General features: G+C 32.8%; 1 protein-coding gene across 4 annotated transcripts in view; it reads left to right on the forward strand.

Moving 5' to 3' along the window:
• The window catches only part of LOC129749259 (atypical protein kinase C), a 438,832-nt gene that overhangs the window by 382,281 nt on the left and 41,425 nt on the right, over window positions 1-15,126 (forward strand). For 2 of the 4 annotated variants that reach the window (XM_055744189.1, XM_055744187.1), the window contains exon 12: window positions 6,217-6,338. The exons of the other annotated variants lie outside the window; for them this stretch is intronic. In XM_055744189.1, the coding sequence (XP_055600164.1) occupies window positions 6,217-6,338 (122 nt within the window). The remainder of the gene's footprint in view (window positions 1-6,216; window positions 6,339-15,126) is intronic. 4 annotated transcript variants of the gene reach the window in all.

The following is a 15,126-nucleotide window of genomic DNA, read 5'->3' on the forward strand; positions in this document are numbered from 1 at the left end:
AATTTGCTTGAAAATAAATTTTAAGCAGTCTTGTTTACAAATTTGAAATCAATATTTCATAAAAACCAGAAATAGAATGCGAATCAAAATCTCGATTAAAACCTGAATTTAGATCATCGGACATAAGAATCGTTGCTCAGAAGGAGAATGGATAAAATATATCACCAGATTTAAAAAGAAATAAAATACGAATTGTAACATGAACTCCCAGACCAGTTTAGAAATAAACCATGATTAGAAATAAACCATGATTAAACCATGCTTAAAAATGGATCAGCAAAATGTTGATTATTGATAATCTTAATTTAAACTTCTTATCTACTGCTGCTACTTCGAATCATTTTTCGAATTTTTTTTAAAGATTTATTTAAAAAACATGATCTATGAAAGATAAACGATTTAAAACAATTTAAACAAATGAAATTTTTTTTTATTTTCGAGCGCAGACTTTGTAATCTTAAATAATTTCAAGCTCTGAATATTTTGTCATCGTCTTTTGGAATATTAGGTCTTGCCGTTGCTTGAAAATATTCATTCATTCATAAGCATTTTATTTCGGATCACTATCCCATAGAAAAAAGATCAATGATCAATCTTGTATCATGTCATGACAGATATATTCCAATAACGTGAATGTGAATGCTTCGGGTATTCACATGATGGAAATAACATTCACGAATGAGAAGTATAGACAATCAACGAAAGATGGAAATCAAATGGAAGCTTATAAAATTGTGTCTAGACTTTAACTTTGTTTTCATTGATCTTTTACTATTGTTAGCTAGCAATGACATAATGAAAAACTCTTTCTTTACCAAAACAATCATTTCATAGCATACTTTCATGTCGAAATTTTTTAAAATAACGACATGTGAGAAAAATAATGGGTCACTAGTCGCAATTTTTGCCTCATGACCACGACAAAATTCCGTCCCTGGGTCCTGGAAAGGACAAAATAAAGAAATTATAATTTTCTTACAAGATTATTTTTCCAAAATTCATAAATTTAGTATTGAAGAAAGAAGATAAACTTTTCAATAATATAACAAAAAATTAGACTTGAAAATTTGGTAAAACTTAAAAGAATTATTTAAGAATTTAAAATTATTTTATGAAAATGGAGAAAACAAGTTTTTAACCTTTTAGAAGGTAATTTTTTCAACAAAAATAACTTATTATATTAAAAAGAGTTTAATTGGTTACTCAAGAAAACATAATTTTGAAGCCTATGTTTTAAGAATTTGATAGATTTTGGCGTCCTGGACTCCAATTTTTTGTTAGATTTTGTTTTTTACCTCTAGTTTTGTTGATATGATCACTAATCACTAATCACTAATCATACTTCTATAGCCAGAACTTATGTCTGAGTCCCAAAGAATAATAAGTGTGTTATTATTCTTCTTGTCTTTGTCCATGTTTTTAATTATTTTAACATAAAAACATTAAAATGATCAAAAACATAAAATGGTTGGGCCTACCATAGAGCAGAGAACGCAGAGACATCCGGAACACAGGAACAGGAAGAAACGTGGACCACCAGTACCATACGTTTCGAATGGGCAGTATTGTTGGAAGCATGCTAAGAAAAATGCTCCTTGATGAAGAAACCATGTGCAATCTTAAGTAATTTTGCCAATCACTAGGATCGTTCTGGGGCTGGAAATGATTTATTTTGTACACAGAAATCCCAAAACCCAAGTATTTTGAGAATGTAATAAATAATAAAAAATCTTTAAAAATTTAAGCTTTTTTCTTGGACTGTTTTGGATTTCAATGTACGATCATTTCTGGTCATCGACCAAGGATAAAGCGCCTTTACTCGCTCTTGAAAATAAAAAAGAGATAACGAAAAATGTTAATAAAACAATAAACCTTTCGAGATCTCCTTAGAGCTCGAAAAGTTTTTAAAATGTCTTAAATCGTATAATCAAAATTAATCATTAAATTACCTCGAGTGTTCTCCACAAATCATAAATTTAGAGTTCTTAACTAAAGTTATAGATTGAAAAACTGATTGAAGATTGAAAATTAAAGAACTAGAAAAAGAAAAAGGAACGTCCTCACCGGTTTTCTGCTAACTTCCGCCTCTCGCTGCTGACCTCTTCCGGTATCAAAAATTTTGTCACACATTTCTCAAGAATTCAATTTCCTGATTTCACTCCTGAGCGTATTACGCGGAAGGTATTTTCTTCAACTCGAGGCACACATTAGAACCTTGTTTCTGTTCCATCCCATTTCTATCTATTTCAATTTTCACTTGTACATATATCAAAAGAAACCATAATAAATATCTTCGATCACTTGCAATGTCCATTCCCCAATGCCCCCGCACGTATCTAAACAATTAAACAAAACCGCCCGTTCGGTGTCCCAAAAACTTCCTTGCATTTACAACACTTCTAAACCATCAAAATCAAACCCTTCTCGGCAATCAAACTATGCAAAAAACTTCCTGAAGCTACCGAACTGAGCACTTCAAAAACAACAGCAATATTCAGTGCAATAAAAACTGATACTCATGAATCATTCATCAATTGATTATTGGTATCAAAAATCAAAACTTTCTCTCTAAAATGACAGAAAACGACAAAATTCAACGCAGAAAAAACAAACGCCACCTCTAGTTTTGTTGATATGATGTTTATAAATTTCAAAATGAATTTGAGTTGAGATTTGCGTGTACACAATCATTGATAACTGATGTACTTTCCAATCTACATAAAAATCGATTCTGAATTGTTTTGTTATACTTCATTTTATTAGGAATTTTTTGATAAATGATCTAAAAAAGCTCAACACCTATCATCACAAGTATTACCGACATTACTGAAGAAAGTTTAAAAAGAAAAGATTTTATTTCATTCAACAAATTTGTTGAATCCTATAAAACAATTTGATGTTTGCTTAAAAAAATATCAAAAATTTTATTTAGTACAAAACTTTTAAAAAAAAATTCCTCAAACTTTCCGTATTTAACAGAATGTGGTAAGGTAACTAATAGAAATCTTCTTTAACTTATTCGTAGAAGTTTAAAGTACTTGTGGTCTTGAGGAAAGTTGATAATTGGGTTTCAACATTTTTTTAATTTTTAAAGTTTTGTCAAAAAATGCAGAAATTTCTTAAATGATTTTTTACCTATATTCAAAAGTAAGTACAATAATAAAAGCTTATTAACACAAATAGGTTTTAGATTTTGGTTAAGCAAATTCTAGTGACTTTTGTGAGTATTAAACATCTGTCGAAAGGCTTCCAACTTGAAATGTTTAAATTAATACTCGATGCATGAATTTTGAAATTCAAATGGTTGGTTTCAAATTTCGAACTGGCTCAGTTTAACTTCTTAATAAAAAGATTTAGAAAAGTAAGCTTTAATTCGTGAACGTCTTATAGTGTCATCAAAGGAAATGTCTTTATCCTAGAGTGATCTAGGACTAAATTCCGAGGCGCGCACTTATTTTTGAACACCTTTTGGGATCAAGAAATTTTCGGTTACTTTGGAAATTCATTTCTTGATCTAAAAATTTTACTTAGAAAAAATCTTCACCTCTAAGTTAAAAAATTAAATTTCAAAATAAGATATGAAATTTTATCTTTGTAACCCATTTTCTTTATGAACTTATTTTGGTATTTTTTGACACACCTGTAACCTAACAATCTAATATTAATTTTTCCTAATTTTTTGATGTTGTGTCAAGTGCTTTTTGAGATAGCGTCCAATGAAGAAGTTTTTCGTATTTGAGCAACACTATTAATCATCCTTTTTTTCAAATCAAGGCTTTTTTGGATTACGTTTTCTGTTTTCTGAAGCTTGACCTCCAAAATAACCCAACAATTTGAACTTTGTCGAAGTTATAACAAATTTAGCCAATTGGCACAAATTCTACATATTTAACTTACAACACTCAGCCACAATTTTTGCGTAATGGAACGATCTATCTTAAACCCAGTATAAACTTTGTGGGACCTATTGAAGTGCTTTGCAGAGAAAACGGTCGTATTTGGATGCAGTCTTCTTTGTAGTTTAGCCAATCATTGTGTCAATCGTTATGAAACACTGAGTGATTTGCGGTTTCCACGGATCGTTAGCGCCCTTAAGTATAAGAATAATTTTATCATTTTTTTTTCTCCTTGTTTAACTCCGGGTTATACAGGAAGAGACTTGATAACGAAAAAATTCTGGTTGAAAGCCTGCCAGGCCATCGCTAAAGGGTTCGTTTTGCTGTCCATTACGAAATTTTTCAAAATGTCTCTGCACTAGCTGTCCAAATATTTGGCGCACGATTTGACCACCGTTTTCTGTTTATTCTACCGATGAGCATCTGTTCTACCTTGTAGAAATGTAGTCAGGTCTGTTTATCAGTCAGGTAGACAAACCAGCCAAAAAATAATCATTATAATCATTTCCTTTATTGACATTTTCGGGTTGAGCTTGAAAAAACAACCTCTCACATTCAACAACTCTATTGAATTAATTACCTTCACTTTAATTCAAATTTTAGCTCATTATTGGATCCTCTAGGACTTTTCTGTATTTTTCTCGATCCTGCCCAAAAATTTTGTCTCTGAACTTCAGTATTCGACGCTATCTCAAAAAGCACTTAGTAGATTGACACCAAATTTTGTACACGTACACATTACATTACTAGGTAGGTTCACTGAAAATTTCCAACCAGGCATTCAAAAGTTATTCACAAAACAAAGTGTTGCATTTTTTTCTTCGAATAAACTCCTTACCTAACATTTGGTCCCCGAGGATACGACCCCAAAGTATCACGGGTACCAGATTCATTTTCAATTGGACCCCCCCCCCTTTAAAGTGATGATGCAACAACGATAACAAGACGTTTCTACAGGAAAATAACATTATATTAAACTGGTGAAAAGATAAAGATTCTTTCAACATCGTTATTAAATTCCTGTAATAAATCGTTTAATCGAAAACAAAATTAACATCACATACGAATTGAAAATAATAACTGCACCCGATAATTATTCCACTTTAAACGAGCCTGGGAGCTGCCCGACCTATTTATTGATACTTCGCTGTTCACAGTTGCGTGATAAATCGCGGAACCGCCAACACTAATAATGAGCGAGGGCGCGTACGTATGACAAACAATTTCCGGAAAGCTCCGGATAGGAAGAGGGCGCTAGGCCGGGGTCAAATCAAGCCAACCCACCAACAATTATCCACATCCGGTGGTACTCGGGAATCGATTAACTGTCGAAATCGTGGCCGCCATTAATCAGGCGGTTTTTAATTTTTATCAACACCAAACCAACACTTTACCCACCAATATGGGTGATGGTTTGAGATGTGTTTTTGAAAAATTAATTAATAACGTGGCCTCGATAGGTGTGTTTTTCATCAAAAATATTTAGTTTATTGAAATTTTGTTTTCGGAATATTTCCCCGTTAATTACTCGGAAGTAATTTCTTAAGTGATTAACAAAATTAGCTTAATTTATGCCTCCCTGATATGGTGTCTGCTGAAGCAGCTAGATTATCAGTAATTTATTACTCTATGTTAATTTCCGAAGTGTGAATGGAGTAGTGTGAAAGTGTGTGTGTTACCTGATGATTTTACCTTTGTTTATCGATTTTAATTTGCATTAAAGCTTTCAAATTTCAAAACAATATACCCCGATAATATCGCGCGCACATACACAGTATCAGACACTCATAATTTAATGAATCACAATAATTAGAGTTGGTAGGACACAGTTTCCGCATGCTCAATAACAGGTCGGTAAACCCCAAAACATCACCACACCTCACATTTCCCATGATGAACGGGGTCTTAAAATGTGTGCTGTTGTTGTACCTGTTTATCGTTTTAATTTTCATTACCATTCAACTGGAAAAACCGAATCCCGACAACCACTCTCAGTTGATGACTAATTAAAATCTGTAAATAAGTTGATTCGTAATTTTCCCGTGTTCATTCCATTGCTTCGCGTTTGTTTGAGTAAAAAAAACCTTCCGTCCCCAATTCACACAATGATCAATTGAAAAGTTCTGTCATCAACAATCGAATAAATCAATCACCTCCCGGTTTGAATTACAAATTGTATGTACCAATGCTAATAATCCAACCTCACCTCGTTTCACCTCTCATCAATCGCAAATCTCAATCACGATCATTCACTCCTCCATCCATCCCACAAACTCTTGTTGTTTGTTTCGTTGTGTCGCGTCTCGCGAACCCCCTGCAGCTTGCCCAAAAAGAGGTAGCGCCACCGTACATTCCGTCGTTCGACGGGTGCGATCAGGACATTACCTGTCACTTCGATCCACAGTTCACGCGGGAACCGGCCGAGCTGACGCCGGACGATCCGTAAGTGTTGTTCCCTCACATCTGTTCGTATCGGTTCGTTTCCTCTGATTTATTACCGTTTTACGTTCAACGGATCCCCGTCATACCGATTTAAACCATTCAACTCGCTGAGAAATTATGTTTTATTCTTTTTGAACAACAAACGATGTCATTCTTCATCCTTGTATCAATGGTCTTTTCAGAGTTTTCGAAGGGGTTAGCTGTAACTTCAGTATGAACAACTCCCTGATGACACAGATTTTTGAAAAAAAAATCCTATAAGTTAGGATCACAATGAGGAACAAAATCGTCATCAAACTATCCCTTTAAATAGGACTATTAACTGATTTCTGAAAAGGACTTAGAGCAAGAGTTTCAGGAGCAGGAATTCAGCTCTCAGTTGAAAGTTCATATGGTTTAGTAACAAGGAGAGTCCTTCTACTCTCGCTAGTGTGCTCTAAGGCAATTCTCACTAACCTAGGGTTGCCATCAGCCCCTCAAAAGTGAGACATGTGCCGCTTTTTTGTGAAATGTCCCGCCGCACAGTGATTCAAAACGCCAAAAAGCTAAAAAAGTCCAATTTTTAAGTCAGCTGCAACAATTTTTTTTATCAATATTCAAGGAACGTTTTGATGCAATTCGATAAATTTTAACAACGACAACTTTAACGACAACTTAAACACAAAAAAATGGGATTTTTTATTCTTAATTCAAAACAACTAAAAAGAACCATTTATATCTGTGAAAGTTTATAAATGTTTATTGCGAGGTGATATATTCTAATCTAGTTTACAGTTTTGAGATGAAAAATATCCTTAACATCATAAACTAATAAAGTTTCACTTAGTTGAGAACCCCAAAAATGATTCTATCTACTTTGTTTTTTGGAAGCAAAAATAGAGCTTACGCTGCCGATCGGTAAATTATATACCGTTGGATAGCTGAAAGCCTTGAAAAAAATATCTTCAAATTACCTGCTAGTTTTTGCTTTATTTTGAATAAGATAGCTTTGAATGGAACGCTGTTTCGTTAAAAGAATGAAAATATTAAACAATTTATTCAGAGTAAATCAAGCATTGTTTGCTTTGATATAACGGTAAATTCACCATAAATCATCAGTTTCAATATTTAGAAAACTTACCTAGAAGAATTTCGGAGTCCATACATAATTTTAACAAAAGTATTCATACATATATAATTGAAAAATATTCAATTTTCCAGTAGTAGGCTCAATACCTGTTTTGGAAATTTTAAACAAAAATAACAAACATTGAAAAAAAAACAATTTATTTTTTTTTTCCAATCGTCCTCATACAAAGTTCAAATAAAAAGCTTTTTATTAATTTTGTTCAACTTTTTTATATTTTGAACCACTACACAGTGGTCCGAAATGGATAAAAGGGTTACTTTTTTTCTAGCGCATTTGTCTTTTATGTTATCTCCTAAAAGGTTTCAGAACATTTGCTCCTTCAAACATGGTTCATTACTTGAAAGCATCAAAAAGAAGTCAAAATCAACTATGAAAAAATAAAAAATTCTAGCTTTTTTTTAGAAAGAGTTATTATGTTTTCAACAAAGTATCAAATTTTCACGTATTCTATAACTTTGTAGTATAAAGTAAAGCTCTATCTATTAAACAAAAAAGTTAGAATTTTCAATTTTTTTACTTTTAATTTATGAAGCATGTTTGAAGAAGCAAATGTTCTCGAGACACTTAAGAAGCGATAATATGAAAGTCAGAGGCGCTAGGAGTAAAGTTCTACTTTAAGCCCTTTAGCACAGTAACTGTGCACTGTGCGCCGTCCCACTTTTTTTTTTAAAACTATTTCAAAGCTTCACTAAATTCATTGGTGGAAAATAATATCAACTTCAATTTTAATTCAATTCCAATTTAAAATCATTGAAATGTGTTGTTTTTTTTGCAATTTTCTCAGATATTCTAGATTTTGACAGCAGTTTTTTGAAAAATATCATATCTTTTTTCTTAGTTCTTCAAATCCTACATGTAACCATTTTGCAATTTTTTTTACTCCTAACGTGGCACATGTTGAACATGAATATGAATCAAATTAGTTGTTCATTTACATCTTTCAAAGCAATAGAAATCTGGTTTCGTTAGGCTTCTTATTCAGAAAACTTTTCACATTACTTCAAATAAAAGCACTTTTGCTGCAAATAAATTGAATGATTTCAACAGAGAAAGGGCTTCAAGTTGTTTATTGGTGGATTATTCCATTCCATTCCATTCCTGTCGAAAACGATTTTTTTTGTCGAAAGCTTAAACTGACTGTTGAAAACTAGATCTTTACATGCTTATGATCAACAAAAAGTGCTTAAATAAGGTCTAGAAAAATGTTGTTTAATTTAAATGATTGTTTTTTTAAAATAAAATTCTGAAAATTACTAAACATGTTATTGTTCAAACCTAGATAAAACCTTTAACATTTATTTCAACGTTTATATTACACGAGATTAGACAACTCGTGTTAATCTTAGCATTCCATTAAGATTCTGTTTCAGGATTTTCCTTTTTTTCTGGGATTTTTATCTTATAGAATGATTCATCACGATTTTGGTTCAGTTAAACCTTCTTTGAGCTCTTCAACCGACAAAAAAAGTTTCGATTGAATGAATTATTCTTTAAATTGCTTCCAGATTGTTAAAATTCCTAATTTTTCATCGGAATTCTAAATGCTTCACATGAAATTTTACAGTACATTTTATGTTTCCTCGAATTTAAGTTAATGGAAAGAGTAAAATTCTAGATAAGACAAAAGAGGATAATGAAAACATTTTTTTTTAACTCTACAATAAACATATGTTTAAAAAATGAATGTTATTCAGTTTTTAATGTATGATTCCTTAACGAGTTTAATTCAATAAGCTTTTATCCCACCTGGTAGATAATCAAAAATAGCTGTTAAAAATGATTCAGACCGATCAATTTCACTCTTCAATGGCTCTCAACTACAACATTTTCGATACTAGAGCCTCAAGTGAAAGATGGAAAGTGTTCGAAAACTATTTTGAAATATCCAGTTTTTATTACTTGATCTGAACAACTTTGGTTGAAGGTATTCAGTAGGTTCAGTTAATAATTCACTGAAGATGGAATGCATGCGCACTGTAATTTTTAATTTTCTCTGATGATGTTTTCAGCTCAAAGTTTCTTCTAAATGTATCACATTATTATTATTTTACGAAAATTTAAGTTATTTTTGACCTGAGGTACAGAAATTCTACTAAATTCGGACTTTTTCGACTTTCATCATTCAAACCACAGAGAACAGAGGTACAAGCTCGAACAAAAAAACTCCAAAAAAGTGTGTAAAATTTGAAATGCTGACACCCAAAAAATACTTTGAAAGTCGACTAGAAACAGTTCCATCTATTGCACCGTTCAAAACTTACAAATCATATTTCCAAGTGCCCAATTTCCGAAAAGGCGTAATCGTGTATGAACTCATTATTATTAAATTGAAAAATGGCTCAATTTGTTGCTAAATAAATGCAATATGAGTGACTTTTGACTGGACAGAATTTCACCTTCTTTATTTGATACGGGTTTTACTTGTTGACTTTTATTGACTTTAATAATTGGTTTAAATATACACCATTTTTGTAAATTCTCCGCATTTTCGGAGAATTCCGATTCAACTGACTAATAAGTTAAAACATGGTCAACGCTACTTGGAAGGTATCCTGAGATCATGAAATGTAACAATTTTTCGAAACCCCGTGTCGTTAGTTCGAATGTGCTGCGTCTCCCCTGTACGCCATTCTTTCAGTTATTGTGAATTGGTGAAACGAATTAATCCACATGAATGCCTATTAGGATTGCAAATTTGAACGCAACAGAGATACGAATTACGTGCTTTTGAAAATAGGTTCAAGGAGTTCAAAATTGTTGTTTCAAGAAAAATTCACACTTGAGTATCGTGCTTATTTCATGCTATTGACCTTGTTAGGAGGTTGGTAGCATTGAATTTGTCCTTGTCACATAAGTTGTATTGCTAACCAGAGCTTAAAACTATCGACAGCCTTGCGTGAATGTGAAATTTCTCTCCATTCAGAGTAATCCATTTACGTTTCCTTCATTGCCTTCTCTCACTAAAATAGCTCTCTCGTTTAGGCCTACGGTCACAGTCACTTCGAGAACATGACTGTGAGCTTCGAAGCAAATTCAGTCATTCTAATTTTGAATGAATGGAATCCGTTGAGAAAAGTTGAACGTTATTCCCGGCGCAAAGCTATCAAATTAAAAACGGCTAAACGGTAAACGATAGAAACTTGATGTCTTTGAGAGAATTTACGTACGCAACAAGATCTAGCATATTATATTTAAAAATAAATGATTGATCAACAAAGAAGGGGGATAAAAAGTATTTTCAAGAGTTCTTTGTGTATACACCTGATTCATTCAACAAATCTGTAGATCGGGCAATTTAATGAAAATTGTCGAGGACATCACAGAAATCGAATGAAAAACCAAAAAAAAGTTGTAAGCAATTTGAAAAATCAAATGAGAATTTTTCAGTTTTTGTTAACCTCTAGAACCCATTTTTTTGCTTGAAAGTTCTCAGAAGCCTAGTTTTATGATAACAAACAAGGTTTATTCTCCTAGAGGCGAACCAGCCTGTAGCTGAAAACCTCTCAAATAAAGACAAAAAAAAAAAAAAGGTTTATTCTACGAAAAACTTTTAAGATGAGACGGAAATTTTGACAATGTCATAACCTAAGGTTGCCAGATTGCTCGGTTTTATCCAGGCTTTCCCGGATATTCAATGCAAAATTTGGGAACAGTCCGGCCCGGCCCGGTTGCCCGGATTCCATTGAAAAATGCCCGGATTTTGCCAGGATTTATTAATTTTATTTAGCAAATAAAACAAAACAAAAAAATTTTTTTGAGCAAGTTTTATAAAAATATTCACGAAAGGATTTTTGGAAGCCAAAAATACAACAAAAAATTGATGAACTTTGATGAAATTTTTTTTTAAATTTTTTCTTCATTTTTGTTGAGTAATTTCTGGGTTTTGAGAAAATTTGCAGGGATATTGCCCGGATTTACGGTCGTCACTTTTAAAATCAAATGCCCGGATTTTGCCAGGTTTTTATATAAAATTGCCTGGTTTGTCCGGCCCGGATACGAGCTGAAAAAATTCTGGCAACCTTAGATAACCACAGGAGCTAAAAAAATCACTTTCAATCCTTTTTTCGATTGTAGTTTCTATAAACTTCAACCAATTTTTCATTTATTTGAAATATATTAACCCTGACTCATAGTTATATTTTAAGTAGTTTTTGTTTAAATTTTTCCACAAATAACTGAGATATTTCAGCTTATACTAAAAGTAAATATTGTGCATATTTTTCGAATCGTTGTCATACTTTTCCAACCCCACTTTTAAGCGAGGTTCATGTTTCATCCTCTCCTGTCAAACCGTTTGCATTAGTATGGTTTGTTAGCTTACCATATTAAGAAATATTCTGCGAAAATAGTAAATAAAAATAATGATTGGCTTTGGTTTTATGGCGATTTTAGTAGCCCCCGTCTTAAAGCGGGGTGGGCTCTAGAGGGTTGAATAATCTTTTTTGGAATAAGTTTCAGAAAATCAGTGTATTTATAAAAAAATTGTTAAAATTGATAAAACACCTAACTTTGTTGAACATTATAAGGTCGTGATCCGACCAGACCGAACTGAATAATTAAAGATAAGAAAAATTTCTATCAATTCAATGCCCCCAATTTTTACTTCCAGATTTTTTTTATTGTTTGATTTAATTATTCAAGTTATTTGCTTTTTAATAATGTTTAAACGAAACATTAGATTGCATTAGTTTTTTTTGCATACATTCAATAAGGCTGGAACAAATATCAATTTCTTCTTTTGTCTCCCCCCCCCCCCCTCCCCCCCCTTCGAAATTTCCAAATACCCGAAGGGGGAAATAAAAAAAGTTTTAAGTTTTTCATGGAAATTTTGATAAAAATTTCAAGTAGGGGAAAGGTTTCCTAAATGGGCCTATCGGGTTAAATGACCCTACGGCTGTTTGATGAAATGGCTGACTAGACAGCTTATCTGACCAATGCATTTTGAGGGTGATACGCTTAGAACATAAGGCAAGAAAGAATTTTTTGAATTTACAAACTCAAAAAAAAATTAAAAAATCATACAAGGTTTTGATACATTTTGATGTAATATTTCGACTTTTAAAAATTATGCGTAAAGAAGCTTAAAACAAAAACTGGGATGGTTTTTGTTTCTTACTCAAATGAACTCTAGAAATTAAACATATTTCAGCTTTTGTGGAGGTTTAATAATGATTATATAGTGGAATAATAGAGGGTTTTTGTATGCCCCCATCATGTTTGTAAAATGCCTTCATCCTGAAATAACAGGTCAAATAGAATAAATAAATGATTTTTATCATCGAACTTTCAAATCTGAGCTCTGAATAATATCTTAAGAGAGAATTGAAGATCTAAAAACAGATTTGATAAAGTTTTTCTCATGGATGAACTGCCTCCATAGTATGGCCACCCTAACTTTTGTTTTATTCCATTAAATTATAATATACATAGATTTTTATGAAACTTCAGCTTTGTCGTACGGAAATTATTACTTTCTAGCAGTTTCAATGAAATTATACGAAAATATTGCCCAAAAAACAGAAATTTTGTTCAAAACATAAATAGGCGCATTTAGCCTGCACGGTTTGAGGTTCGGCGTTTTAGACAACACTTATAATAAAATCATTTTCTTGGATACAGAAGAATATTTTAACATAAAAATTACTCCAATGTATAGAAAACAGATGCCTGCACTCGTGTATATAGTTTTTGTACACATATTCAATGTGATATTTGATTAAATCAGTGTTCTGCTTAATAGGCGCATATAGCCCGCTCCTCCCCTACCCGAAAGATTACAAGACCAATAAAGAAATTTTGGAAGATGGAAGTAATTTCAACATGTGGATGCTTGATTTTATTGAATTTTTCAATAAAAAATTAAATTATTTTCCATTAATAAAAGCATACGAACTCAGCCCAACCCTGTAAGTTGATTGAAAATAGGCATTTTTAATTATAGGATTAAAGTTCTTTTAAATGCTTGAAACTTTAATACTTTTCATACGATTTCAATTATGTCCGGAACAAAGTTTATTAAAATTGCACGATCTACAACTTTCTTCAATATATTTCTCGAGTGAGCTTTCATAACGTCGTATAAAACATCTCACGAATTCACTGAAAACTGCTGCAAAAGTTATCAAATCAACTTTTTTGTATTTCACTTATAGAATATTGTCCAGGCTACGAATTGTCTAAATGGAAAGAAGTTGCGACTAGTTTATGTCATTTTTTGTATTTTTTCGTACTAAAACCGTATGTTTACCTTTTTTTTTTTTCAAACGACGTAATGAAAGCTCACGCGTGATTTAGTGTCTAAACTAAGTTTTTAGAAAATGTTTTTTTACCTCGCTTCTAAATGAATTATTAATATGTTTTTCTAAAGAATACGGAAGTTCTTGTTGCGTAGATAAATTGTCTCGAAGCCGCTATTGATTTTGATCATTTTTTTCGGTACATGCAAAGCAGCTTAAAGCATAGATCACGAAAAAAAACGTGTCTATCTCAGAGCTATGTAAACGAAATAAAAATGTTTTGTACTTTTAAGATAGAGTTTTTATTGCACTTTAAAGAAAAAATAATAGAAAAATTATTCCGATGTTGTTTTGAGGAATTTTCGAACTTTTCGTCGAGAAACACTCATCATAGTTTGGCGTAAACTTTATCTACTGGTCCTTTGGAAGATCTAATGTACGGAAAAAACGTTTTTCAGGCACTCCTCCTTGTACATTTCGGAGTCCATGGTCTTGTTTTTCACAAAAACCGGGGTTTTTCGTCCGCAGCTGCAAAAAACTTGCCAGATCAAACACTTTCTTGCAAAATTATCATCACAAACGAATTTGAACTTGCCGGGGACATCACCCCGACCACTGCTCTGCAGTGGCTTCAAATTTTTTTTTGGTCAGGAAGCTGCCCAAAATCCATCTTCACGTACGTTTCGTCATCCATGAGAATGCATCCGTTGTCCTTCGTTAGAACCTTGTTGTATAACTTCCGGGCACGTCCTTTGGCTACTAAATTCTGCTTCAATGTCCGGTTTGGTTGCTTACTGGCCCGATAGGATCGTATTCCTTCGCGCAGACTAATCCTTCTGACGGTGTACCGGTCGACGTTGAATTTCTTGGCGATGTCGAAGTCCGACTACCCTGTGTTTACCTTGATCGTTCTCAACACCTTCAAATGCACTTTCCGATCATTACTTCCATTATTTTAAGAGGAGAAATCACCGTGAATTTGTTTTATGAAATGAATTTGCGGCTTTATCGGTGAGGGTTAAAGAGTTGAAATGAAAGACGGATAGTAGATCAGAAGAAAATTCTAAGGTGGTGAAAAGAGCGAAGAGCATTTGAAATAGAAGCTTGACCACATACTAAATTCTTTGTCCCACACCAATTAACTGTATTGAAGAAGTAGTACCCAATAGAGAAGGCACTACATTTTTCGATACAGTTAATTATGGATGGTTCGACCGCCATGTGAGTGTGCACATGTGCCGAACGGACAAAAAATTTAGCATGTGGTTGCTCTGTTAAGTCTTCTATTGTGCGATATCGTTCCATCGATGGCTAGGTAGATTTCTTTTTTTCGTTTTGTGCGGATGTTCCAACTGGATTGAGTTGTCGCATACGGTCAACGGTCAGAAATCTTGGCCTAACTATTTTCGATTATCGGAACGAT

This window comes from Uranotaenia lowii, chromosome 2, assembly GCF_029784155.1.
Source record: "Uranotaenia lowii strain MFRU-FL chromosome 2, ASM2978415v1, whole genome shotgun sequence".
NCBI lineage: Eukaryota > Metazoa > Arthropoda > Insecta > Diptera > Culicidae > Uranotaenia > Uranotaenia lowii.